Source organism: Salmo salar, chromosome 13 (genome assembly GCF_965601325.2).
Source record: "Salmo salar chromosome 13, fSalSal1, whole genome shotgun sequence".
Taxonomy (NCBI): Eukaryota; Metazoa; Chordata; class Actinopteri; order Salmoniformes; family Salmonidae; genus Salmo; species Salmo salar.
Genome location: NC_138303.1, coordinates 37,112,276 through 37,138,823, shown reverse-complemented (window position 1 = coordinate 37,138,823; position 26,548 = coordinate 37,112,276). Strand labels below are relative to the sequence as shown.

The window sequence follows — 26,548 nt, the reverse complement described above, 5'->3', positions numbered from 1 at the left end:
TGCACTCACTACTATAAGTCATTTTGGCTAAGTGTGTCTGCTAAATGACAAATGTAAAATTGTAACTTATGTATGACCTTGAAAAAAATAAAAGATCAGCTACATTTACTGCCGCACATCTCTTGTCAGCATCAGCTTCTCTAAGAAAGAGGAATTATCACAGCTGAGGTTTCATGGGTGTTCATTTTATTCAGAAACACTTCAGAGAAACCTATGAGAGCACTGATCCCAGTGCTATAAAGATAACAGTTCTAGCAGTGATTTGTCTTAACATGTAGTTCCTGTATTACTGTGTAAAAAAGTATGTTTAAATAAAAGGAACGAAAATGTAGAGTATGGAACTCAATGTACTCGATTGACAGTTGGAGTGGTGCAAAATGATCAGAAGCAGAGAGTTGGTGGGAAAACTAGATTGAAGAAGGATGCAGTTTAGTAGTTGCACTTACATAACTACTCAATGTAAAGTTTAGGTTCATGGGAGAAGGTGGAGTTACCTCATATCAGCAGCATGCTCAGTTTGCTATGATCTCCTGTCATACAGCATAACTTAAGTGTTCACCAACAGGCCTAACTGTAAACACCGCAGATGTGGAGTTAGACAGAGGATGACTACAGTACAGCAAGGGGATTCCAGGTCATAAATGTATGACTAGACAGCCTATTGGGGAAATACTGGATTAACATTTCTATTTCCCAGTCATTGGGAAACTTATTGACACTTTAGATGTGAATTACATGATAAGTCTGTTCTCAAAAGATCCCCTCAGGTCTTTCTCAGACAGATATTAAGAAGGGATAGCATCTCTAAAATAAGGTTTAAGATGTGTTGCCATTTGAATTGGAGTGTTACTCAGATCTCCCCTTAATACTAAATAAGAAAACAAAAAAGTCAAACAAAACAAACTGATTGATATTAACATTCTCTCAACACAGAAAGCAAATATGAATTGGCAGGTCAACTATACTGAGCAAAAATATAAATGCAACAATTCAAATATTCTCCTGAATTACAGTTCATATAGGGAAATCAGTCAACTGAAATAAATTCATTAGGCCCTAATCTATAGATTTCACATGACTGGGCAGTGGTGCAGCCATGGGTGGGTCACCCACAGGAGCCAGGCACAGCCAATCAGAATGAGTTTTTCCCCCACAAAGGGGCTTTATTACACACAGAAATACTCTTCAGCACCATGCTGTTTAATCAGCTTCTTGATATGACACACCTGTCAGGGGGATGGATTATTTTGACAAATAATAAAAATGCTCACAAACGGGGTTGTAAACAAATGTGCACAAAATGAGAGTAATACGCTTTTTGTGCGTATGGACCATTTCTGGGATCTTTTATTTCAGCTCATGAAACCAACACTTTACATGCTGCGTTTATATTTTTTGTTCAGTGTATAATTCTTCCCTTTGAATATTATTGGGTTATATGAACCCAGTAAGAAAAAAGTACAAAAATGTGTGCACTCACTACTTAAACATAAAAATAAAGTATCTGGACCAGTCCTTTTAACAAAAACAAATTCAAATTTTTTGTATTTTTTAAACTGGTTAAAGTGCTAGTTGGGATAACTAAATATAATTTTCTTTAAATCCTCTTGCAGCCAGGTAAAGTAATGGGTGTGCAGTTATACTCCCGGGCCCATGGTCTCAGACTGACATCACTGCTGCTTACAGTTCTCCTTCTTCTCTTTGGATTTGGCGCGTACAGATTTGGCGCTTTGCCTCTTGGTGGGTGGGATGAACGTTGGCTCCTCCATAAAGTCATGTAAGCCGGACTGAGGAGTGTGATGAGACTGGCAGGAGGATGTGCCTATAAGGAACAACAGGTTGTTTTATAACTGCCCATTACCTCTACAGTATAAACTACATGTTATGATGAGATGATCCGCGGTGTTGTTATTCCTACCAGAGATTGTCGGTCCTGCTCTGATGCTCTCCTTGCCTTGTCTACTGGCCTTGAAAGTTGGGTCCAGTTCCTCTGCAATGTTTCTGATTGGCTGTTGTGGTCTGTAAAGATATGAGTAGTTGGTTGAAATATAGAACTACTTTCATAGCCAAATCTACCACAACATGATTGCAGCCCACTCAACGGATATCAAAATCTCTAGCAATAACTTTTTCAAAAGCCCCATACTTCTTCAGCAAATGATAATCAGTCAGGTGCTAAGCAGGGCACTTCCAGCCTGGGGTTTCCCAGTTTAACATACACAGAGTGACTCACTGGGTTGTGGGTCTAGGGGCCTGATAGTCTGGAGAGCAGTCTTCAGTAGGAGATGGAAGGTTCTCTGAGTCCAGTCTCTCCCGCTGGATCTGAGACAGGACAGTAAACTACAGTTACAATTATAAACAATAATATTCGTATTGAAAACGTTGTTTTGAAATAAGAGACAATTCAAAAGTTGTCAATAGTTAACAAATGGCTCAATACGGTTCGTTTTTTTCTTCCCCCAATCGCTTTGGTGTGGTACATTTTCACAATTTAGTATTAAACTCAAAACAGATCAAAAAGGCAGGTATTGTAAAACTAAGCACATTTCTCAATTGACTATGGTTAACATCCTCATCAGTCACTTTTTCACTAAACTTAAAATCAGTTTCATCTAGAAATACATGTTCCTATAAAGTAATTCTTTCATAATGCAATGCTCACATTACTTTTGATATGATCCGCTTCACATTAGTTAAAAATACATTTCACTAGGACTTACGTGATTATCAATTAAGAGCAGTCGGATTAACGATTTGGTAAACCTATAGATTTTAAACTGGTTTGTCTACTACACATTTTAAGAACTACATAATGAAAATGGATGAGATATATATATATATATATATATATTTCTACTTCAATGTACTATGATGAAGATTATGATTTTTCTTCAGAGTAAATTAGAAAAGAAATCTGAGAAGATCAGAGATATAGTGCCTTGGAAGTATTCAGACCCCTTGACTTTTCCACATTTTGTTAGGTTACAGCCGTATTCTAAAGTGTTCCCCCTCAACCTACACCCCATAATGACAAAGCAAAAACGGGTTTAAAATTTGGCTAATTATATAAAAAAATATATATAATTTACTCACATTTACATAAGTATTCAGACCCTTTACTCAGTACTTTGTTGAAGCACCTTTGGCAGCGATTACAGCCTTGAGTCTTCTTGGGTATGACGCTACAACCTTGGCACACCTGTATTTGGGGAGTTTCTCCCATTCTTCTCAAGCTCTGTCAGATTGAATGGGGAGCATCGCTGCATAGCTATTTTCAGGTCTCTCCAGAGATGTTTGATCAGGTTCAAGTCTGGGCTCTGGCTGGGCCACTCAAGGACATTCAGAGACTTGTCCCGAAGCCACACCTGCGTTGTCTTGGCTGTGTGCTTAGGGTTGTTGTCCTGTTGGAAGGTGAACCGCTCTAGAGCAGGTTTTCACCAAGGATCTCTGTACTTTGCCTGATTGGTGGAGTGCTGCAGAGATGGTTGTCCTTCTAGAAGGTTCTCCCATCTCAACAGAGGAACTCTGTCAGAGTGACCATCGGGTTCTTGATCACCTCCGTGACCAAGGCCCTTCTCCCCCGATGGCTCACTTTGGCCAGGCAGCCAACTCTAGGAAGTCTTGGTGGATCCAAACTTCTTCCATTTAAAGGAAAGGAAAGGGGGATACCTAGTCAGCTGTACAACTAAATGCATTCAACTGAAATGTGTCTTCCACATTTAACCCATCCCCTTTTAATAAGAGAGGTGTGGGGGGGCTGCCATAATCGACATCAATGATGGAGGCCACTGTGTTCTTGGGGACCTTTAATGCAGCAGAATATTTTGGTACCCTTCCCCATAACTGTGTCTCGACAGAATCCTGTCTCAGAGCTCTACAAAATTACTTCGACCTCATGGCTTGGTTTTTGCACTGACATGCACTGTCAACCGTGAGACCTTATATAGACGGGTGTGTGCCTTTCCAAATCATGTCCAATCAATTGAATTTACTACAGGTGGACTCTAAAAAAAGTTGTAGAAACATCAAGGATGATTAATGGAAACAGGATGCACCTGAGCTCAATTTCAAGTCTCATAGCAAAGGGTCAGAATACTTATGTAAATTAGGCACGTTTTGTTTTAATACATTTAATAAAACATTTCTAAAAACTGTTTTAGCTTTGTTATTATGGGCTATGTAGATTGATTAAATAAAATAAATCCTACAATTTTATAATAAGGCTAACGTAACAAAATGTAGAAGTCAAGGGGTCTGAATACTTTCCGAAGGCACTGTATGTAACAAATGCATACTCTAAACATGTGTCCAAAATGCTTTACTAAAATTGCATTGACCAATGCAGTACTGTAATATTAGTAGGGTGTCCACCCACACTGCCCGGTGGGTGAAAACGTGCTTAGTCGATGACATTACACTTCCTTATGTTATAAAACATGTTTTCATATCAACCTACGGCCGAATACTCAGAACAGGCTTGATGCAAACTAGTGCCTGAAACATTGTTTCTTTCACTTATGTCATTCGTTTAATTTGATTACAGTACACCAACAGTATGTTGTGTTTATTTCAGAACACCACTTGTATTTTTTGCATCATGATTATGAACGATGTCTTCAATGACACACCTTTGATCAAACATGGGATAGAAATGGAAACATGAAGTTCAGTCAATTTTAATGGGTAGTGCAAGTGTATTGCCTAATGTACTGTAGCAGATTACATTCAAAGGGGCAGTTTTGAAACATGCATCTTGCATTTATTGCTAATGGATTAACTGGTTGTTAAAATAACTACATTGAGAAGATATCATTATGTTGGTGATGATTAAATCAATGTTCTTATAATCTTATACAGTTGAAGTTGGAAGTTTACATACACCTTTGCCAAAACCATTTAAACTCAGTTTCACAATTCCTGACATTTAATCCTAGTAAAATTCCCTGTCTTATGTCAGTTAGGATCACCACTATATTTTAAGAATGTGAAATGTCAGAATAATAGTAGAGAGAATTATTTATTTCAGCTTTTATTTTCTTTCATCACATTCCCAGTGGGTCAGAAGTTTACATACAGTCAATTAGTATTTGGTATCATTGCCTTTAAATTGTTTAACTTGGGTCAAACGTTTTGGGAAGCTTCCCACAATAAGTTGGGTGAATTTTGGCCCATCCCTCCTGACAGAGCTGGTGTAACCGAGTCAGGTTTGTAGGGCTCCTTGCTCGCACACGTTATTTACATTTTTTGGGGGTTTTGGAGCAGTTGCTTCTTCCTTGCTGAGCAACATTTCAGGTTATGTCGATATTGGACTCGTTTTACTGTGGATATAGATACTTTTGTACACGTTTCCTCCAGCATCTTCACAAGGTCCTTTACTGTTGTTCTGGGATTGATTTGCACTTTTCGCACCAAAGTACGTTCATCTCTAGGAGACAGAACGTGTCTCCTTCCTGAGCGGGATGACGGCTGCTTGGTCCCATGGTGTTTATACTTGCATACTATTGTTTGTACAGATGAACGTGGTACCTTCTTCAGGCGTTTGGAAATTGCTCCCAGGGATGAACCAGACTTGGAGGTCTACAATCATTTTTCTGAGGTCTTGGCTGATTTCTTGTCATTTTCCCATGATGTCAAGCAAAGAGGCACTGAGTTTGAAGGTAGGCCTTGAAATGCATCCACAGGTACACCTCCAATTAACTGAAATTATGTCAATTAGCCCATCAGAAGCTTCTAAAGCCTTGACATAATTTTCTGGAATTTTCTGGAATTTTCAGTCAACTATTTTGACCCACTGGAATTGTGATACAGTGAATTATAAGTGAAATAATCTGTTTGTAAACAATTGTTGGAAAAATTACTTGTGTCATGCACAAAGTAGATGTCCTAACCGACTTGCCAAAACTATAGTTTGTTAACAGGAAATTTGTGGAGTGGTTGAAAAACTAGTTTTAATGACTAACCTAAGTGTATGTAAACTTCAACTGTATTTTGGATCAATGGTTGTATGGTGAAAGAGGTCTTTCAAAATGAATGCACAATAAATACTTTTTAATATGAGACTGCTGCATTACAAGTTTTATGAATTCACCACACGTGAAAATGGCACCAAAAAGCAATAAAAAAAAGAAAAGAAAAAAAAAACAGCAGCAGCTACCTGTCTCTCTCTGGCAGTTCTCCTGTCATAGGGGTCAGCCAGGTCATGCGGTTCACGCCGTGACCCCGGGCAATCAAGGTCACGTGAACGACGCTTTGACTTCATTTCCTGCTTCTGCATGAAGCGGGCGATTTCCTGACAGAGGACACAGTGACCACAAAGGGTCATAACCACACCTTAGGCTTTGAAGGCTGCATTTTCTGATGGTTTTGCTAAGCCTATGATTTATCTGATGAAGTGAGATTGGGTGATTAAAAGGTCATACAGACTTGAGAGGAGAGACTCCCATTAAAGAAACTCTGCCTAATCATTATATTTACTGCTGTACCTCTAAAACAACATCTTACCTCATCCTGAGCCACTTGTGCCACTCTGAAGTCTCCCGCTGGGAAGGAATCACGTTGATAGTGGGAGGGACGGGCTGGAGGGCTCTGCAATGACAACACCAGAGAAGAGTGGTTAACACTCAGCAACATAGTAGTATTAGGGATGAGCTGAAAGTACATCTAGCAGGTGGCACTGTGGGTGTGGTATCCTCCCTGTCCCTTACCCTCCTCAGCAGCTTCTCCTCCTCCTGCAGCCTCCTGGCCAGCTCCTCATCCAGCAGCACCTGCTGCAGCTCCCCCAGGTCCAGACACGCCCCTTTCTCCGGCTGCAGAGCGGCTCCTGTGGGAGGAGAGACTTGGGGTCAGGAAGGTTTAGAGAAATGGGAGTGATGCTGTGGTATGATAAAAGGTATATGAAATAACGGACCTTGTGAAGATGAAGACAGACATGTAATTAGAGGAAAGAAACGATACAGCACATGCTGTTAGAACATTTCAAGAGATGAGAGGACAAAGAAGATAAAGGCTGGAGAGGGGTTGAAGAAGAGCAGCTTTTCTCTAAATAAAAGGAAATCCAGGTTAAGATATTTCCCAGACCATCAGAATGACCAACAATACTACAGAGGAAATAGACTTTTGAAAAAATACCCTTATTCAAAAAGGCCCCGCCCTTAAACACAAGGAAAACAAGAGTTGATTTTCCCAGATTTGATTGTTGAAGGATGTGAAGAGTAGATGTACACAGAGAGAGGCTGTTGGGGAAGCTTTGGGTATAGTAGAGTACAGTAGCTGCAGGTCTGCCTGTTCAGAGCACTGAGGTACCTGCAGCCTGTAGCTCTGGGTGTTACCTGCTCTGGGGGTGTGTTTGGATCTGGCCCTGATGGAGGGCCCTCTGCTGCAGAAGCTTTGGCTGCGCTGGGAGACTTTCTGTGACGGTGGGGGTCTCTCCTCCTCCTCATGCCCATGTTGGTGTTCACTCTCACTCCTCACCCTGTGCTCCCACCTCACCCTGCGCTCGCTATGGTAGTGCCTGTCGCCCCTGCCCTCCTCCCTCTCCTGGTCCCCACCTGAGCGGACCTTGTGTCTGGGATCTCCACTAGTCCTCCTGCTGCTCCCCTCCCTCTCTCTGCTGAATAGCCTATCATCGCTACTGTGTTCATCACAGACCTCAGTCCCACTACCCTCCACTATTGTCAGGTTTTCATGGATTTTCTCTCTCTCCCCCTCATAGCCTCGGTCACTGTGGCCTTGTCTTTGTGAGGCACTCCTTTCCCTGACATCTCCATGGTAACTGGGCCTGTTGCGGATGGCCATTTTAAAAGCCCTCTGTGGTTGAGAGTTGTTACAGGCGATGGTATTTCCCCCATCATGCACCTGGCTGTCTCTGCCCTTACCCCTTGCTCCCTGTGACCGTGACCTCCCGTTGAAGCTCTGCCTCAAGGCAACACCCCGCTCTCTTAAGTCATGGGCAATCAGCTCCCAGACATTTACCGCCCGCCTGCTGTCGCCATGGTAACTATGACAGCGCCTGCTGGTGTCGTCCTGGAAGCGGACTTGTTTCTTGTCGCTGGTCTCTCTGTGCGTCCAGCTCCTTCTGACCTCATCTCGGTCTCTATCCTGCAACCCTCTGGCAGGGTCACTTGTTCTTCCTCTGTAGTGCTGCTCTCTGCCATCCTCTGACCTGGGGTCCCTGTCATAACCCCCATCATGCTCTACCCTGGGATTCCTGTCCTGCAGACTCCCCCTTTCTTCCCTCTCTCCTCTGCCCCTCTCCCAAACCTTGCTATGGCCCTCTCTGAAGCGGTTGTGACGGCTGAGACTCCCGCTGCTTCTCTCTTGTGGCTGGTGCACAGGAGTCCTGTAACCACTAGGGGCAGTGTTGAGACGTGTATCCAGTCTACACGGCCGGGATGGAGGGAGGTGTTCAGGGAAAATAGTGTCTGTGTTCTCTGAGCCTTCATCACTCAGATAGTCAGGTGGAGGGCATTGGAGGTCGTTTCTGATGAGTCTAGGGGGATCCATGTGTCTATCATGTGATGATAGCGTTCTGTTATTCTGTCCTGCTGTCCTGTAGGGCTCAGACAGAGGCACAGCTGTAGAGTCTGACTGTGGCTGTGTGTTAGAGATAGAACACTGCCACCTGCTGGTAGCAGGCTGATAGTGCAGCTCTTCATGTATGGGGCTGGTGCTGAGAGCAGGCTGGTGTGGGCAAGGCGAGGGTGAGGCAGGGACGCTGGCACTGTCTTTAAGTCAAGCCAAACATGCAAACACAAAAGCAGGTGAATGTGGGTGTTTGTGTTTTACATGTAGTATTAGGCAGGTGCAGTAAATGGTGCAAGACAGACTTGGGCTGCATGTCAAAATACAAGGGGCCATGCTAAATTAAATGCATTTCTTTTTCCCTTTCTTTTTTCCCCCACTTCTTAACCCTATTGGGCCCAACAGAGGTATGTCATGAAATTATCATAGATTATTTAGCTATAAATGCACATTCAAATACAAGCTTGACAGACAAAACAAGGCATACAGTGCCATGGTCCTTGTTATTAAGAAGATAGCTATAGCTGAGTGATTGCCAAAGTGATAAGGCTGACTATCTATGCTGCCAGGAGACCTGTGGGGTCAAGTGGAAGCAGATGGGAATGACAGCAGTCAAGCATGCAGAGCAAAGCAGGGTTAGATTAGGGCCCAGCCTCCCCATGCAAGCGTTAGATTTTACCACACAGCATCTATGATCTACAACGCGGTCACAATGATCCAGGTGTGGAGGGCTTGATGGTTCGTCACTTTCAGCGTTTGAAATTAGAAACAATGGGGTTTATTAAGATTTCAAGTTCCTCAGTATTCATATTTTGTCCTTGTTGTGATCATAAAAGAAAAACAGCACGCACCCCAATCATGGCGGGAAAAAAAAAATCCTTGAGAAGTAACAGAATTATCAGGACAGAGCAGAATAACAGGCACCACCCAAAGTATGATTCAAACCAAAGCAATCAATCATTAGACATGATTTCAGAAATAAAAGCCATAGAAACAGATTATAAAAAGGAACCCTCAAACAAATAGCCTTGTCAACACATGAACCTTCTACACATTAAGTACATGGTTAGATAAGACATTATTGGAATGGTTAGCAATATTAGGAAAGTGACAGTATCAGTTGCTTCCCTTATACAACTAGATAAACAAAGTGTGACCGTACCATCACTGAGGCTCTCCTGCCTACTCCTCCTCTGTCTGACCCTCAGCTCCTCCTCTTCCTGGATGCGTTTAGCCATTTCCTGTGGAAACAATGTTAGCAAATTTCAATGGTCACATACACATGGTTAGCAGATGTTATTGGTCACATACACATGGTTAGCAGATGTTATTGGTCACATACACATGGTTAGCAGATGTTATTGGTCACATACACATGGTTAGCAGATGTTATTGGTCACATACACATGGTTAGCAGATGTTATTGGTCACATACACATGGTTAGCAGATGTTATTGGTCACATACACATGGTTAGCAGATGTTATTGGTCACATACACATGGTTAGCAGATGTTATTGGTCACATACACATGGTTAGCAGATGTTATTGCGAGTGTAGCCAAACGCCTGTGTCTATCGTTTCATCCATGGGACCAGAACCGTAACAATAAATTCAGTCAGCACATGTCAAGAAAATTAATAGTTTTGAGATCATAGAAACAAATGTCTTCAGCAGGTATCAAATATCAAAGTAAATAAGACTGACTTGAGGTCAACTCAGAACAGAACAGACTCTTCACACACTCAGTTTGAGCTCAGTTGCCATACGGAGTCAAAAATGTCAGCCAAGTATTATGGGTGAGGTTAACTAGGCCTCTGCCAGTGCGTGGGCAAAAGTTGGCATCAATGACTGTGCTTCCTATTTAGCTTCCACCCATCTAGCCTTCATTCAAAAACCCTTTCCACTGATTTCCCTCTGTTTCCTGCCCATGAAGGTCATTAATATGTACTGTACAGATTAGCACCACAAGGTGTCAGTATAATATTGCCCTCAATCACCGTACCAAGACCAAAGCAATTACTCAAGATGGTAAAGCAAGCACTAGCAGTTATGAACAGAATCTTCAAAGAAATCTGCAAAGAATGAATGGTGAGAGTGATGTGAAGCATCAACAGAACAACATGACTACAAGTGTACGATTATGACACACAGTATACTTCTTGGCATTGTTCTTAATCTAAGTTCCCATCAAGGATCACAATGGTCCATCACTCAGTCTGGTGGTTCAGGGGGTTAACGCAAACAAAACAGTAAATGACAAAACATGAACTCCATAGAACACAACACACATGTATCTTTGCTTTGTTCTGTAGAAAATGAGAGCACTACAACTAAACAGTATTTATATCATGGGTGGAAACCTGCAACATGATAAACACTGAGGGCTAGTCGCTGTCATTGTATAGACAGTCTGGGTGGCCTGCATTAGAAAGGCATTTGTCGACAGAGGAAGTGTTGAATGCAGAGCCACAGTAGGTCACTTGTCTCCATTATGAGTGAGATCTGGCAGGTCCACAGTGGCTGCTCAGCACAAAACCAGCTCTGGGTTAGCATGGTCCCAGTTCAGTTTGTGCCGTCTTACCAACTCTTATGGTCAATGTGGCAAGACGACACAAATAGATCTAGGACCAGGCTCCTGGTGGCCTGGCGAGGCTGGTTATTTCAGGAAGGCCTGGGGACTGACTGAATGGAAAATAATAGACCAGACCAGCAGACCAGGGACAGACAGACCTTTCATCTCCCTCTGCCTGCCTGGCAGGGCTCTGGTCTGGAAAGACTGGGCTCTGGTCTGGAAAAAGTGCTAAGAGGACTGCTTCACTTTCACCCAACACCTTGTCAACTGGGCATGCCAGAGCCACCCTGTACAAGATCAGCTCTAATAGCCCTCCAGAGACCTGGGCTATGCCTTCTATCCCCAGAGCCCTCCTGTAAGACAGACATTGTATTGAAGAAGCCCTGTATAAAAATACATCATGGAAATGCATAGGTTCTGAATGAAAATACGTATTTTCCGGATGTTAAATGTTCATTTTTTCCAGACGTTGAAATCATGTACATTTTCAGTTCTGAATGAAAGTTGAAGAGACGTCAATTATAGACGTCTATGTTTGGATCAAATCAAGGCTGGTCTAGACCAGACAAAATCTGAACCAAACACAGACGTCTATTATGATTGGTTCAGATTTGGTCCGGACCGGACCTAAAATCTATGTCCGTGGACGTTGGACTCAAAGCCAGTCCGGGCCGCACCAAATCAGAACAAAACATAGACGTCTATGTTTGGGCCAAATCAAGGCTGGTCCAGACCGGACCAAAAACCAACGCCCGTGGACGTGGAAATCAAGGCTGGTCTGGATTGCGCAATTATTTTTACAAAATAAATAAAATTGCTAGTCCGGACAGGACCAAAAAATGACGTCAGCATTGGTCCATGCTTACTGGGTGGTGTAGCCTACCTTGTCAGACTGTAATGTAAATGTATGAATGCCCATCCATGTGTTAGGTCCACTGTTTGTAAAACATGCTGTTGCATTGGCTTTATTAGTCCTTATTCCTGTGACTAATCAATCTGGCTATTTAAGCTCTGAATATCATCTACCCTGAGCCTCAATGTGTTTACACCGGGGAATGTATAAATATTTCCCTTTTCACTATGATCAGCTAGTTAAAAAAATAAATTACAGACATACTTAAAACCACTGATCATGACAATTTAGCCCACCTGGTGAAACTCCTGGACAGCAATTGTGAGTAGCAGAATAATCAATTCCATATTGTTCATTTTACTTTGACCTGTCCTGTTTTTAGGATATGTTAACATGTATGCATATTGTTTCGTTTTTTTAATTGGGTGCCATTTAGGTTAGGCTATTTGATCGGAGAAACCAGCATGAGGTAAAACGTGTCTGTCTCATTACATTATATAGATAAGGCCACACTCTCTACCATATGCTATATCTGCTACATGATTTATGTTCGATTTTTTTGACAGAATGTTGGTGGAGAACTGCAGCGATGCATCTCTCCAACAGCACCCTGGCGCGCTGGGAATGGACAAGCTAAATATTTTGCGCCCCTGCCTTTGACAAAGTGGGCATTGCTTATCACAGGGCGGCATCACCGCTCACCTAAAAAGCCCATATACCACTGGTTGAGAGAAATTGAAATTGTTTTTGGGCAGAATTATGTGAGGTTGTGTGTGTTGTTAGAGGTGCATCTTGGTCAGTTTAGCATTTGAATTGAATTACTTTATGACCGCACCCCTTTTGATTTGCCCATCGTAGAAGTGCTCAGTAAGGGACTTTTTGGACCTGAATGTCAGAACATTCAAGAGATAAAAGGTGCTCAAAGTTGACCTATTCTGCATACCCCACCATACCATGAGACATCCATGTCTTCATCACTTCGAAATAGAAATGGTTGAGATTGATATTATTTAAAAGCTTACAAACAGGGTTGTCAATCTATTTTATAATTTCTTTAGAATTAAAATAAAAATGACATTTAAAGTTACACGTCAATTATTTAAAAGCGTTTCTCCATATTCGCAGATGTAGCTTGGACCCCACATCAGAGGTTTGTGTGTTGTGCCAGCCATTGATTGAGACACAAAATACTCGTGTCTTGTGTCAGGGTGGGCGTCATGTTTTGGCTGATAACCGTACTAAAATGGGAATAAAATTGAAATGCCAACTTTGAAATGGTACCACAAAGATGGTTATACTGTCAATCCTCCATAGGAAACCTTTTGAAATCATAGAAATGTCGATAATAGAATAGACAGGACCATTTAAGTTGACATTCGACGGGGTAGTAATTATTAGTTAAAATGTACATTTCAAATGGTGGACAATTTCATTGGCAATGGTCTGAAGGGATAAATCCATTCTACTTCTATGAATGAAATGACATCTGTATCCAAGAGCATGTTGTGTCTCCACCGATGGCAGGCACAACACAGACTCCTCCGATTATGTAAAGTAAGGTCTAAACTACACCATAGGCAACAACAAAAAAAGTTTGCATTTTTTGAGCGACTTTTTTTATGTCTGCAAAAAAGGACAACAATCCCTGTCAGTATAACCTCTCGACACCACTTGTAGATCAAACGCTGCAGGTTTAGAGGGTTCTCAGTTCAACATCTCTAATGACACAACAAGTGAAGTGTTAAGAAAAACCATACGAGCACAAGCACTGTTTCTCTAGCTTGAATCACAGAGCACTTCACCAGCTCAGCGTTGCCAGCCTCAGCAGACAATTAGCAGCTTGACATGGCAGGTTAGCTCAGGAAGTGCCATGGGGATCTGGCATTTAGACTGACTGCACCGCCTGGTGCCTTCTGTTCTGCTGTGCAATTAAACACAGTCAGCAGGGACGCTAATATTTAATCAACACACTACATCAGCCAATCTTCCATAAAGGTGAATTTGCTTGGAGTGTGTTTGCTCATCGTTATAATTAGCTAACACTGATGCTTCTGAAAGTGATTTAGCACTATTAAATCCATGGAGTAAAGACTAAGCTTAGTCAAGGGATTCTACAGACGAGCAAAGACATTGACCTTTAGACATCAAGTCTTTAAAGAATTAATTAAATTAACAAATTGCTGTCTTTTGGGGACTTGCAATAACCTTGGAACTGGAATATGTATACACAAACAGGACTGACAACATGAAAGACCACTACTGTTCCTGGGCCAAGCTACTAAAAGATTTCCACCCTACCCCTAGAATGATAGACACACCCACGGTCTGCTCTGACTTCACTCACTCTGAACAAGGATCCTTTATGAGAGACTGAGGCATCTAAGCTTCATCTAAAAGGGATAATCCAGCCCAAACCACTAATACCTATGATTTACAGTGGTAAATAACACTAATGTGACAAAATCTAATACAACACATAGAGTACCACTCTCCATAGTTTCAACCATAGTGGTGGCTGCATCATGTTATGGGTATGCTGGTAATCGTTAAAGGAAAATTCCACCCACTGCTGATGTAAAAAGGGCTTTATAAATACATTTGATTAGTCCATTGTTGACATGGTCCCAAAATCTTTCGCTTGTCAGCAATAACATTTTTAAGATATGAAACTTTCAAAATACAGGAATCATCCGCGTATCATGCTTTTTGGATCATATGATGTAAAATACATCATACGGGTATCAAGTCTCCATCGTATTGTGTACATTCCTCTCTCATGCGGCAGCATATGCGGTCTGTGTGCATCTAACCTAACGTAGCATGCCTAAAAGTGTATCCATCTGTGTCCGAGTCAGAAATGGATCATGGTCATTGAATTAATTACCATGTTTCTGCGCTGAACTACGTTGAATATTTGCTTAATGAAAACTACAACTTCCTTCTGCCATGTTTCCCATATAGTTCTGGACTTTTCTCTCGTGAATGATTTAATTCTCTCTAGAGAAACGGTGTGCTGGGCTCACAAAAAAAAAATACTAAATGAAAGGTTCAATTACTTGAATTCCAATGTCAGTCAATTAGTTGTTTAATAACCTCCCCAAAAAACAAATTTGGTCAAATCACTCAGCACTAGCTCTTCGAGACTTACCCAGAAATACACTCAGCTGTAATCACTGCCAAAGGTGATTCAGGGGGTTGAATACTTATCTAATCAAGATAGTATTTTTTTTAGTTTTGTTTTTACAAATGTTAGAATTTCTTTCACTTTGACAGTTTGACATACTTTGAGTATTGTGTAGATTGTTGACAAAAAAATGACAAATACATTTTAATCCAACTTTGTAACAACAAAATCTGGAAAAAGTAAAGGGGTGTGAATACTTTGAAGGCAATGCACCCATTTAAGACAAGATATTACAAAAAAAAAATTGTACAAATAAAGCCTCTGCATCCATCTAGCCTGTTTGTCATAATATTATCCTTCAGTGAGACAGTAAAAGGGATGGAGCATAATCTGGAGTGAATTACCAGGAAACTGCTCAACTTGTTATTCACGCTAAAAGTGCACAAGTTGTCTCTCTGGTGGCCTTTGACCCTGCTCAAATCTGAGTGGGTAAACCAGGGGCCCAGAGCAGCATTCAGCTCCACTGGGACCTTATTCATTACAGAGCCACATTATATATCAAGCCATTTGGACCCCACAGAACTTAAGTTAGAATGTTCCATGATCTACAGGAAGCTAGTGGAAATCCACTTGGATTACTGAGCAGTGAGTACACAATCAGTATTGTAGAGAACCACTATGAACCGCCAGTCTCTCCTCAAATCAAATTAGAAGGAATCTGCAGTTTACCTCATCGTCCTGCTCCCTTCTCTGAGCCTCCTCATCAGCGCATCTCAAGATCTCCTCCTGGATCATCCTGGCGTACTCCGAGTCCTGCTCCTGACTGTGTACACAGAAGGGACAGGGGAGAGGGCTAGGATTACTACGGAGAGATCAGACCACCTTGTGTTTCATATACAGTATAGTATGTACAACATGCTGCAAGCCATATGTTCACTATGCCAGAGTACACAGATTTTAAATGATGTAGGAAGTGTTTATGGAGACCGTCTAGATCAGTGGTATTCACAGTCGGGGTCGACCTGCAGAGGGTCACAATTATTTTTGGGGTTGTTGAGAAAGATGCATTAGGAAAATAAATTTTTTGGAAAATGTTTATTTTGATAAGAGATTAAAATGTAATGAATTTAAGGTTATTTGTTGATGTAAAACCAGAAATGTTTATATTTTATGGTTGTATCATTAGATTTGGAATGGGGTCGCAAAAACATAGGGTCCCCAGAAATTCTGCTGGGGAAAAAATGGGGTCCTCGCTGAAAAGTTTGAATACCGGTGGACTAGACTGTTTGAGATAATGACAGACAGGTAAGTACAATAAACTCACAGATGTAATATGGAGAGTATCAGGTAGAGTGTGTGTGTGTGTGTTTCGTTTTACTATCCTTGCGGGGACCAGAAGTCTTCACAAGGATGGTAAAACAAGGAAAATTCAGACAAGTGGGGACATTTCACCAGCCTCCACAAGGGAAAATAACTAAAATAGCCTAGGGGTTAGAGTTAGAATTAAGGTTCGGGGATAGATTTAGGAGTTAGGGAAAACACGATTTTGAATGGGAATAAATGTTTTGGTCCCCACAAGGTTAGTAAAACAAACGTGTGTGTGTGTGTGTGTGTGTGTGTGTGTGTGTGTGTGTGTGTGTGTGTACATCGAGAGCATGAGGTGGAGAACGTGTGTGTAAGTAATATTTATTTAAATCAACACAGTGCCCTTACAGTTGTCTAGATGCCTGGCTCAGGAGGGCTGTGTGTTGAGCTCTCTCCTCCTCATTCTGCAGCCTCTTGGCAATGCGGATATCATTCTGCACCAGCTGGTTCTTCTGCATGTTGGTAGTGTAGTACTGCTCAACTGGCACAGAGGGAAATACAGGGTAACAAACAGAGTGGACCAAGTACTACTGTAACGGACTCCGATGACTGGGATTGATATAGTTGTACTTACTTTCCTGTTCCTGTAGGTTGTGTGCCAACGCTCCATCCTCTAGGACAGCAAAAACATGGCACACTGAAGGGAGAAAAAAAATGGCAGTTAGTCAAAAGACATTTTAACATTTCAAATCACAAAAACATTAGCATTTATTTTTACAAAAAGGATGAAATGTCTTTATTTCCATGTCCTAAAATGTGGCCATAGCTTTGGGAGGGGGAATACTAGTTCTTTAATGAGAGCAAGACGAGTGACGTCAAATACTTCTATGCTATGTTTCAATGTACAGTAGATCCAATACCGAAAGATACTGAAGTTGCAACTGCCACTGTGGTACAGTAACAAAAGATCTGACTGGTGCTGAATTGCACTGGAAGGAGACAATGTAGTGGGCAGTTGTGTTTTTGGCACAGCACTCCCCCAGGCCACATCAATAGTCACCCATGGCATGACATCCTACACTGCCTGTCCCAATCACATTTTGTACTAAGAGGCCAACAGAAAAAAGGGTACAAGTCATTACATACACTACATCTAAACAGGCTATACAAACAAGCCCTCCCTGTGTGTTTGGGTATGTCTATTATTGTAGTGTGATGACCAGAGTCAATGAGTTTCATGGCTGGAGCTGGAGGACTGCCCAGTGAGTCTCAGAGGAACACGCAGTCTGGAATTGTGCCAGCAGCTGCAGTGTAACTGTGCACCAGAGCAGACGTGGTTGTGTGCAGGGTCTGGGCCTCTGTGTCTCTACCATCACTCCTCCCTACAGCCACACTGGCCACAGACTAAAAAGGTTTGCCTCATGGCAGTGTACTCACTCTTTTACACAAGCACCCAAAAAGCATATTGGAATACATAGTGAAGAAACAAAAATACATACAAGATACATTTTAAATTCTAAGAAATGTAAAGTGTATTCATACTGAATAAAAATATTTAAAAAACGCAACATGTAAAGTGTTGGTCCCATGTTTCATGAGGTGAAACAAAAGATCATTCCACAGGTGCACCATGTGGTGGGAACAATACAAATGTGAGGTTGTGTCAGACAACACCAGATGTCTCAAGTTTTAAAGGAGGCATGAAATTGGCATAATGACCACAAGAAAGTCCACCAGAGAATTTAATTTTCATTTCTCTACCATAAGCCGCCTCCAACGTTGTTTTAGAGAAGTTAGCAGTACGTCCAACCGGCCTCTCAACCGTTGACAACGTGTAACCACACCAGCCCAGAACCTCCACATCCGGCTTCTTCACCTGCGGGATCATCTGAGACCAGCCACCCGGAGAGCATCTGTCTGTCATAAAGCCCTTTTGTTGGGAAAGACTCATTCCAATTGGCTGGGCCTTGCTCCCCAGTGGGTAGGCCTATGCCCTCCCAGAGACACCCACAGCTGTGTGCCCCTGCCCAGGCATGTGAAATCCATAGATTAGGGCCTAATTACATTTTAATTGACTGATTTCCTTATATGAACTGTAACTCAGTAAAAATAATAGAAATTGTTGCATTTATATTTTTGTTCAGTATATAAAACTGTAAAATAACTTTTTACAGACTGTCTACCACATAAAGACAACTCTAGTGGACCCCAGGAAGAGTAGCTGCTGCTTTTGCAACAGCTAATGGGGATCCTAATAAAACACCAAATATATTTTACCTTTATTTTACTAGGTAAGTCAGTTAAGAAAAAAAATCTTATTTTAAATGACAGCCTAGGAACAGTGGGTTAACCGTCTTGTTCAGGGGCAGAGCGACAGATTTTCATCTAGTCAGCTCGGGGATTCGATCTTGCAACCTATCGGTTACTAGTCCAACGCTCTAACCACTAGGCTCCAATAAATAAACAGCAAAACACAACAAATAAATTGACAACTCGTAAATGGAATGAACCAAAACTTGTTTCTCACAAGTGTAGCCTAGGTTGTGCGCTCTGTAAACAATGTGTCCACTCTGACAATGAGAATTGTAAAAGACTAACAATAATAAATTGAATGCGTTACAGGAAATGACAGTAACCAAACAAACATTGTAGATGGTAAAATGTACTACTGGTGTGCCAAGTAAAAAAAATAAAATCTGTCGTTCTGCCCCTGAGCAAGGCAGTTAACCCACTGTTCCCTGGGCGCCGAAGACATGGATGTGGATTAAGGCAGCCCCCCCACACCTCTCTGATTGAGGGGTTGGGTTAAATGCAGGAGACACATTTCAGTTGAATACATTCAGGTTGTACAACTGACTAGGTATCCCCCTTTCCCTTCCCCTCCTTTTTTCTTTGCAACTGCTCGAACAGCCTATCGACCAAACAATCAACCAGTCGGCTAAATGGGGTCAGCCCTAAACAGCATGTCTGAGTCCTTCCTGAGGAGAGGCCAGTGTGTACAGATCTATCTTTAGTGCCTTGTGCCTGGCCCCTGGAGGTGCCTGTTGGGGCCCCCACAGCAGCATTTAAAGACCCCCCAATTCAATCAAACTGCTGCATTATGGCCTGGCCGTGTTACACAGCCACAGCTCCCCCATCCTAGTGACTGAGATATACCGGCCACCTGCTGAACATAGTAATGCCCCAGATCAGATTACAACCAGATCATGAACCATTCCCCACAGTCCATAAGCTACCAGAAAGTTAGAGGGACAGAGAAAGAGATACCAGATTTGCAGAGGAGGACTTTAGTGAGGAGGCTGGTTGCTGTTAATGGTGTTAGTGGAACAACATTTGAAACTTTAGGTAAAAAATTACCACTGTATTGCTCCCCTCCTTTGAGCTTGTTTAAATAGCTAGTTTTAAGAGAGCAGTGGATAGGTTGTTTCCTATTCTAAGGTGTTTATAGTAGCCCAAGGAGGGTCTAAACATCTCTGCCTGCAGTGTGTATTTATTTATATGTGTAAAAAAAACTCACTCTGGGGCTGACATGGTAAAGTCACTCTGGGGCTGACATGGTAAAGTCACTCTGGGGCTGACATGGTAAAGTCACTCTGGGGCTGACATGGTAAAGTCACTCTGGGAAAATGAACACTACATGCTTGACAGACTCCACCCCATAGCCAGTCACATTCTCCTGTTCCTCAGTTCTGACCCAACACAGAGTCTATCAGAGCTTTTACAGTCCTTTTTTCAAACACACACATCACCAAATAGCCTACACTACCAATGTCATGAAAAGGAGTCATATCTTTGAGCAGATTGTGAAATTCCAATTAAAACACCCATTCTCATCAGACTGGGAGAGTCCCATGTTAACAGTCAATGACCAACACCCCTGTCTCTGTCTCCATGTCTCCCTCTAGCTTGTCTCGACCTCTCCTTTCTAAATAGGTTGAGACTGAAGCCACCGTTTCTCTGGTGAGCTGTAGTAGCAGGGAAATGTTGCTCTGTAGTTACCTGCATTACACCCTGCTCTAACAATGCCATGTTACATTTTGGGTTTACACAAGCAGCCCGAGTTCGTCTCCCTTTCTTCTTGTTCTGTAAACAGGGAAGGGAGGACGCGCCCACGACCCTGGGCCTTTCATACAGGGGTTCAAACCAACCATGCTCCACAATAAACACTGACGTTTCTAGTTGGTCAATTTAGGCCGGGATTCAATTAGATCCCGCTTTATTTAAAAAGGTCATTTCCGATTGCACTGACATCTGCAGCATTTGCCGTGAATATTGCCTTTAAAACGTGCATTGCCGACAAAGCATAATTAGATTGAATACCGGCCGCATGCAAAAGTGCTCAACAACACTGTAGGTCAAAGCTGACCACTCTCTCTGACCACTAAGCCGAGATGCATTAAGTTTCATGATCACTGTGGAGGAATGCCAGTCTCAGTCTGGTCAGCATTCAGAGTTTAAGCCCAGCATTAACCCACATCCAGACAGCCACCACACTTACACCTGCCATATGGCTAATGAGACTTTACCACTAACTGGATCGACCAACTGCCCTTGTGTCCAGTCTGCCCATTGTGCCATGGAAGGAGTAGGATTAGGTCCTAATCTGGCTTGGAATCAGGACAGCTCAGGAATTGAAGTCTTTTTCCAGGCCTCAACTCACTCAGAGAAATTATATTGATGGGACACACGAGGAAAAAGTGCATCCATCTTGAAATACATTATTTTAAACCAAAATCATCATGCTAAACAGAAACAGAAGGCAGTGACAGCTCAACTCAGCTCACTCAGGCCCTAGAGGAGGTGGAAGTGACTGACAGGCTTTGTGGGTAGGTGTGTTAACCAACTTGTTTTCTGGAACTCATTCAACACTTAAACTATGCTCAAGTTCCACATCCAGGGGTGTGGATGGGGAAGACACACACTGCATGACAGGGCTGGGAGGGAGTAGTCTGTGCTGACAACAAAAACAGAGCGAGGAGGATAGATTCAGCATAAATATGTTGTTTACATGATCTTACAGGGGAGGGGATCTTAAGCTTCTTTACAAAGGCATTGACTTATAAAGCATGTTTCGTAAGAGGATAGGGAGTAAGAGATCAGGTGGAATTGATAGTGGCACTTGAAGGACAAATTGGTGGGTAGGGGTGACAAGGGTATCAAATTGTCAAGATGAGGGAGAACATCCAGGGTTTCTGATAGACCCAACGTTTGAAGAAGAGAGAAACAGATTGATGAGGGTTCCAGAGAGTAGCTGTTTTCCAGTCTGCTGTTACAGCCTCTCCAGAGGAAGAGGCAGTAAAATGAAGTGTAGAGTCAGAAGCAGGCAGCCATGACCTTTACGACCTCTGGGTAAAAACAACCTCCCTTATCATGAATCTTCCCCCACCGGGGATGTCAATCATGCACTAGGAAAATGACTGGTGTTAAAACAATGAGTAGAGTCCAAATCTGTCCAACCAACCTAAAGTGAGAGGAAGCCACTGGTGAAACACACTTGGCTTTTATCTCCCCAGCCACTTGGCCTGTGGATGTAATGTGGCTGGTTGACAAAAGTGGAGGAGGGAGAGTGGGAGAAAGTGAAAAGGGGTTCTATTTTAGGACAAACACCACCCCCCCCCCACTCCACTCCTTCCTTCACCACTGTTCCTTTCCTGGGCACGGTTCCATAAAACATCTTAAGTGTTTCTCTTAAGGATGTTGCATAGAGCCCCTTAAACATGTCTTTAGGTAATTGCATAATTGAAGGGGTTTTACAGTAGTTTAAAGGCATGTATGGCAGAAAGAGTCTATGGTTACCATGGAGATGACCTAATTCTCTGAATGAATGTCTCGTCAATGAGAATGCATTTATTTTGGGAGATCGCAAAATATAACTTCTACATTCAAGACAGGAGAAACAAATAGATTCAGAAGATAACATGTTTCTTTTAGTAACTTTTTTTCCTCAACTTGTTTCTTTTACTTTCTAGCATGTCACGCTAACTTACAGAGTAGGTAGCTACAGTAGCTAGCCAGCTAGCTTTGTAGCCATGGATTGTGCACCTTCCATTGTTTAGCTAAGCAGCTAGCTTGCTGGTATACGTTTTCCTTTTGAAAACAGGGCAGAAGAAAACAATATTCAGCTCCACAAACATTGTTTACATTGATATCCATACTTAATGAAGCACTTAAGGGACCTCATGGACACCCTTAACTGTTTCACTTCATTTAAGGGGAAAATTCACCTTTAAAATGTTTTGTGCAACTGACTAAGTCAAGGAAACTTTAAGGGGGAAAAAAATGAGGAAACTAACTTGATGTTTTATGCAACCGGACCCTGCTCTTTTAATTTACTTATAAAAAAATGTTTTACCTTTATTTAACTAGGCAAGTCAGTTACGAACAAATTCTTATTTACAATGATGGCCTACCCAGGCCAAACCCGGACAGCGCTGGGCCAATTGTGCGCTGCCCTATGGGACACCCAATCACGGCCGGATGTGATACAGCCTGGATTCGAAACAGGGACTGTAGTGACGATGCAGTGCCTTAGACCGCAGCACCACTGCCTTTCGTCCCCCTCTAGAAGTTTGAATGTTTTAACTAGAGTTGGGACCATCAGCTCGTGTGCTCAGACACTATACGGTAAATATCAGTGTGGGATAGAGCTGTCACAGAGCAGAGAGGAAGAGCTGTGTGGACTGGGAGAGAGATTAACTGGGTCGTCACTAGTTGCCACAGCCACAAAATCATAACCACCCCCCCCCCACCGCCCATTTCTACAATTTCTCTCCTTAAAATGTGATTTTAAACCCAACCACACTGCTAACAGTATACCGTAAAATTAAAAGCAAAAAGCACGAGTTTGTTTTCATGAATTTTTACGATATAGCTAATTTTGACTTTGGTTGTGCTATATAGTGGAAACCAAGTAAGTGGGATGGGGGTCAGAGGGGGGTGGGGGCCTTCCTTAGGGAGCTACATTCCTCCGATTAGCCAGACTATATCAGGAAAGCAGAGAAGAAAAAACAGAAACAGATAAGGGGGAGTGAAAACAAAGCAAGTTGACTTGGCTGAGCTTCTAGAATTGGGAAGGACAATTGGGACGGTGGGAACAGCACTTCAGGAAATTGAGGCAAAATACAAACTAGCAGTAGGAAATTAGATAAATAACTTAACCCTTTTGAGTAAACCAAACTAAAACAACGAATGCATTCTGACAAATCATTTTGGTAAAAATGTATTGTGATGGTAAAGTTTAAAGTGATCAGACATCTTTGAGTGCTGCTATTGTTTTAGCAAGTAGTGTAGTGGTCCAATAGAGTCTAGTGGGCTTTGTTTGTCCACTGTTCTCTGCTTAATAAAGCATGAAAACGCTCTCTTACACACTGTGCCCATTGTCAAGGGAAACAAGTACAGAAAGAGCAATTATTATCTCAACATCTATTGCTGTCCTGCTCATTAGTTAGCTTTTATACAGAAATGCCAAAGAAAAAGTTACACCACCCCAGCTATGACCTACTACTGTCATTACAGTGTAAGAAAACGCAAACCCATCGGTTTAAAACAGTACGTTTGTATCGGTACTGCATTAAGTGCCAACAAAAAAGTAGCAAGTTAAAAAAGCAAAGTTTGCTTAACAATACAGAGAAAGAGAGATCTAATGTGCACCTAGCCAATGGGGCCATCCTCCACCCTCAACTGCAGTAAAGGGGGGGGGGGGGGGGGGGGGGGGCTTTCTGGAATGGCCATCACATTCCAGGCTCTTATCTTCAGTGTACAGGCCACTCGCTACAAAGCAGCCTTGGCTTTGACAGTGTACAATCCTGCCTGCCTGTCTTGCTAAGACATCACGAGCACCTCTTATCCCTTACTGGTGAAGGACAGATAGAAGGACAAGGCAACAACACGTAACCCTTTGCTGAAACACATTTACAGGCTTCTGGGTAGCTAACTAGCACCCACCTCCCTCCATGAAATCCCTCAGGAGTTCTATGTAATGAGCGTCAGTCTTTTTTTAGTTTCACAGTAATCCAAAGTCACACACATTCGCACATTATTTTAAGTGAGGGCGAGGTGGTATGGTCAGGGCATATGTAGCCTGGCCAGGTCAACAGCCAGTGAGTCTAGTTCTCTACTTACCTTCCTGGACCCGTGGCAGGTGGGACTGATCTATCTCCAGCTCTGTCATGGCTGCAGGAGGTCAGTCACAGCCTCATTGTCCACAGCAGTATCAGTACAGCAAGACCCTGGGGAATGATGGGTATATCATAAAGATAAGTGAGTCCAGTACCATAAAAAAAGTTATGTTCACTGATCTGCAGTGGTAACTCTTACAAGAGACAACACATTTCACAGCAGGCACGTCAAGCATAGTCCTCAAATCTAAATGTGCTATTTGGCTTACAGGTGTTTCTTTGGACAGAAGACTGTACAGTAGGTATTCAGTTGAAGAAGCACACATTACATCATTCCTATAGACTCTCCTATGTTTATGTTAAACATTCAAAAACTATTATCAAGGTTGTTGACTGACATTAGCTGTTATGGTTGGAAGTCTAAACTCGAGACAATGTTGTAACGTTTAACACTGTTACCAATGTAACCACCATGTAATACTTACACCCTACTGAACAATTGTGAAAAGGTCGAGAAACGCGCACCTAAATGCAAAGGCTTTCTACAGCAGGATCGCTACGAGATGAACCTAATTCCATTCCAAAATGCAATGTACAAAATTGTAATTACATTTTTATTATGATAATGGCGACACAGACAATGTGCACTTTGTCAAATGAATAAAAAATATCAATGGTTTAATGCGTGTCGGTCAAGCTCATCAATCAATCGCTAAAAACATCCCCAACTGAAACAAACTAAAACCAACAAACAAAACCTAAATCTGTAACCTACCTGTATCCGCAGCACACAGTCCTCAATATCGTTTGTTCGCGCACACAAAAAGCGCATTCAACAATAAACATGACAGTGAAGTATAAACTTTGAGATTCCGTCGAAGTTCCTTATTTTCCAGACACTTTATCCGCAGTTATCCTTTCACGTTCGCCATAGTCTCCGATACGTCTTGCAAAACCTATTCCAGGAGTCTCGACCTAATACAACTATCTTTTTAGTTGATCAATTAAACAAAGCAGTCAGTCTGGTAGTTTGATGGGAAGCCAGCGGGGACAAACTTAGCACACTATCTCTGTCAAGTTGTTTGGCTCGTGGCACTAAACACTGGCAGAAGCAATACGGAATCCTTGTAACGCCCTTAACTCCTACCTTTACCCTTACTTTAACCATAACCCTTACCTATCCCTAACCGTAACATTTACCTAACATTTTACATTTTCACCTCAACGGGGTAGCAAGTCCCATGGATTCCAGATATCTTGGACCGTAGTACTAGACAGCAGTCATGTCTATACAGCGTGCGGGATCCGTTTTTTTTTTTACCTGTTCTCTCTCACAAAGTCGTGCACGCACTTGTAAATATTTATATAGGCGCTTATTATCAAGATAATTTTTATTTTAGCATTATACAGACTTGTGTATGTGGCTGGGACTGAACACTACATCGTTTTAATAATTGTTTGTGATTGTCCAAAAACAACGTTGCTACCAGTTATAAGCTACAGGGGTTCCCCCTTAATTCAAAGTTCAAATTAACAGTTTAAAATAGGAATTATATTTTTATGCATTAAAGTTGAACAATGCATATTTGAATGAGGTATTTTCTGCCGTCTGTTGGTGCTATCCAAAAACAACAATCTGTGGTCATGGGACGACAACATGGGTGACAAGTGAGTGGCCTGAGTTGTTTGTGGAACAGACAAGGTCAAAAGTCAGCCACACTGCAACATTAAGGGAACTGTTTAGCAACGTGTAGGGAGTGTTATACATCAAACATGAATGTGCATTCTTTATAAATGCAATGTGTCAAGGGGATCTATTGGCTATAGTCTAACATTTGATAGTATCCAGGCTACTCCATTAATATGTTAACAATTAAGCCTTGCTATTACCAGCCTCCATTTGAATCCCACCAGGTAATGTGCCATATCCTTATAGAAAATAAAGGAGACAATTATTTTGGTGGTGTGTGACACCCTCTTCTCAGCCTTTCCTCCCACCATTTCTCATCTGTTTCTCACACCATCATCAGCCATCTCTGGATATCACGTTGTACT

The 26,548-nt window shown here is 42.1% G+C and overlaps 1 protein-coding gene across 3 annotated transcripts; it reads right to left on the bottom strand.

Annotated features, from left to right (window-relative positions):
* Positions 1–164: 164 nt before the first annotated feature.
* On the bottom strand, positions 165–25,832 carry LOC106567258 (uncharacterized). 3 transcript variants are annotated; one of them, XM_082960033.1, is made up of 13 exons: positions 25,714–25,832; positions 24,498–24,604; positions 17,011–17,073; positions 16,785–16,917; positions 15,801–15,894; positions 9,683–9,761; positions 7,329–8,723; positions 6,705–6,820; positions 6,502–6,585; positions 6,155–6,289; positions 2,234–2,322; positions 1,919–2,019; positions 165–1,822 (listed from the first exon to the last, which is right to left on the bottom strand). In XM_082960033.1, exons 2-13 carry the CDS (start codon positions 24,544–24,546, stop codon positions 1,671–1,673), a joined length of 2,490 nt encoding a protein of 829 aa, XP_082816159.1. In that variant the 5' UTR covers positions 24,547–24,604; positions 25,714–25,832; the 3' UTR covers positions 165–1,670. The 3 variants fall into 3 exon arrangements, with proteins under 3 accessions (XP_082816159.1, XP_013991814.2, XP_082816160.1); XM_014136339.3 differs by having other exon boundaries at positions 25,269–25,740; XM_082960034.1 differs by lacking the exon at positions 7,329–8,723 and having other exon boundaries at positions 25,269–25,740.
* Positions 25,833–26,548: the final 716 nt, after the last annotated feature.

What these genes read in the sequence shown, in the direction of transcription:
- LOC106567258 (XM_082960033.1), bottom strand. Translation starts at nt 24,546, where the DNA reads ATGACAGAGCTGGAGATAGATCAGTCCCACCTGCCACGGGTCCAGGAA. An exon ending in CCTGCCACGGGTCCAGGAAG is followed by an intron (nt 17,074 to 24,497) that starts GTAAGTAGAGAA and finishes TTCTCCCTTCAG; the next exon opens with TGTGCCATGTTTTTGCTGTC. An exon ending in CACAAGTGGCTCAGGATGAG is followed by an intron (nt 6,290 to 6,501) that starts GTAAGATGTTGT and finishes GTCCTCTGTCAG; the next exon opens with GAAATCGCCCGCTTCATGCA.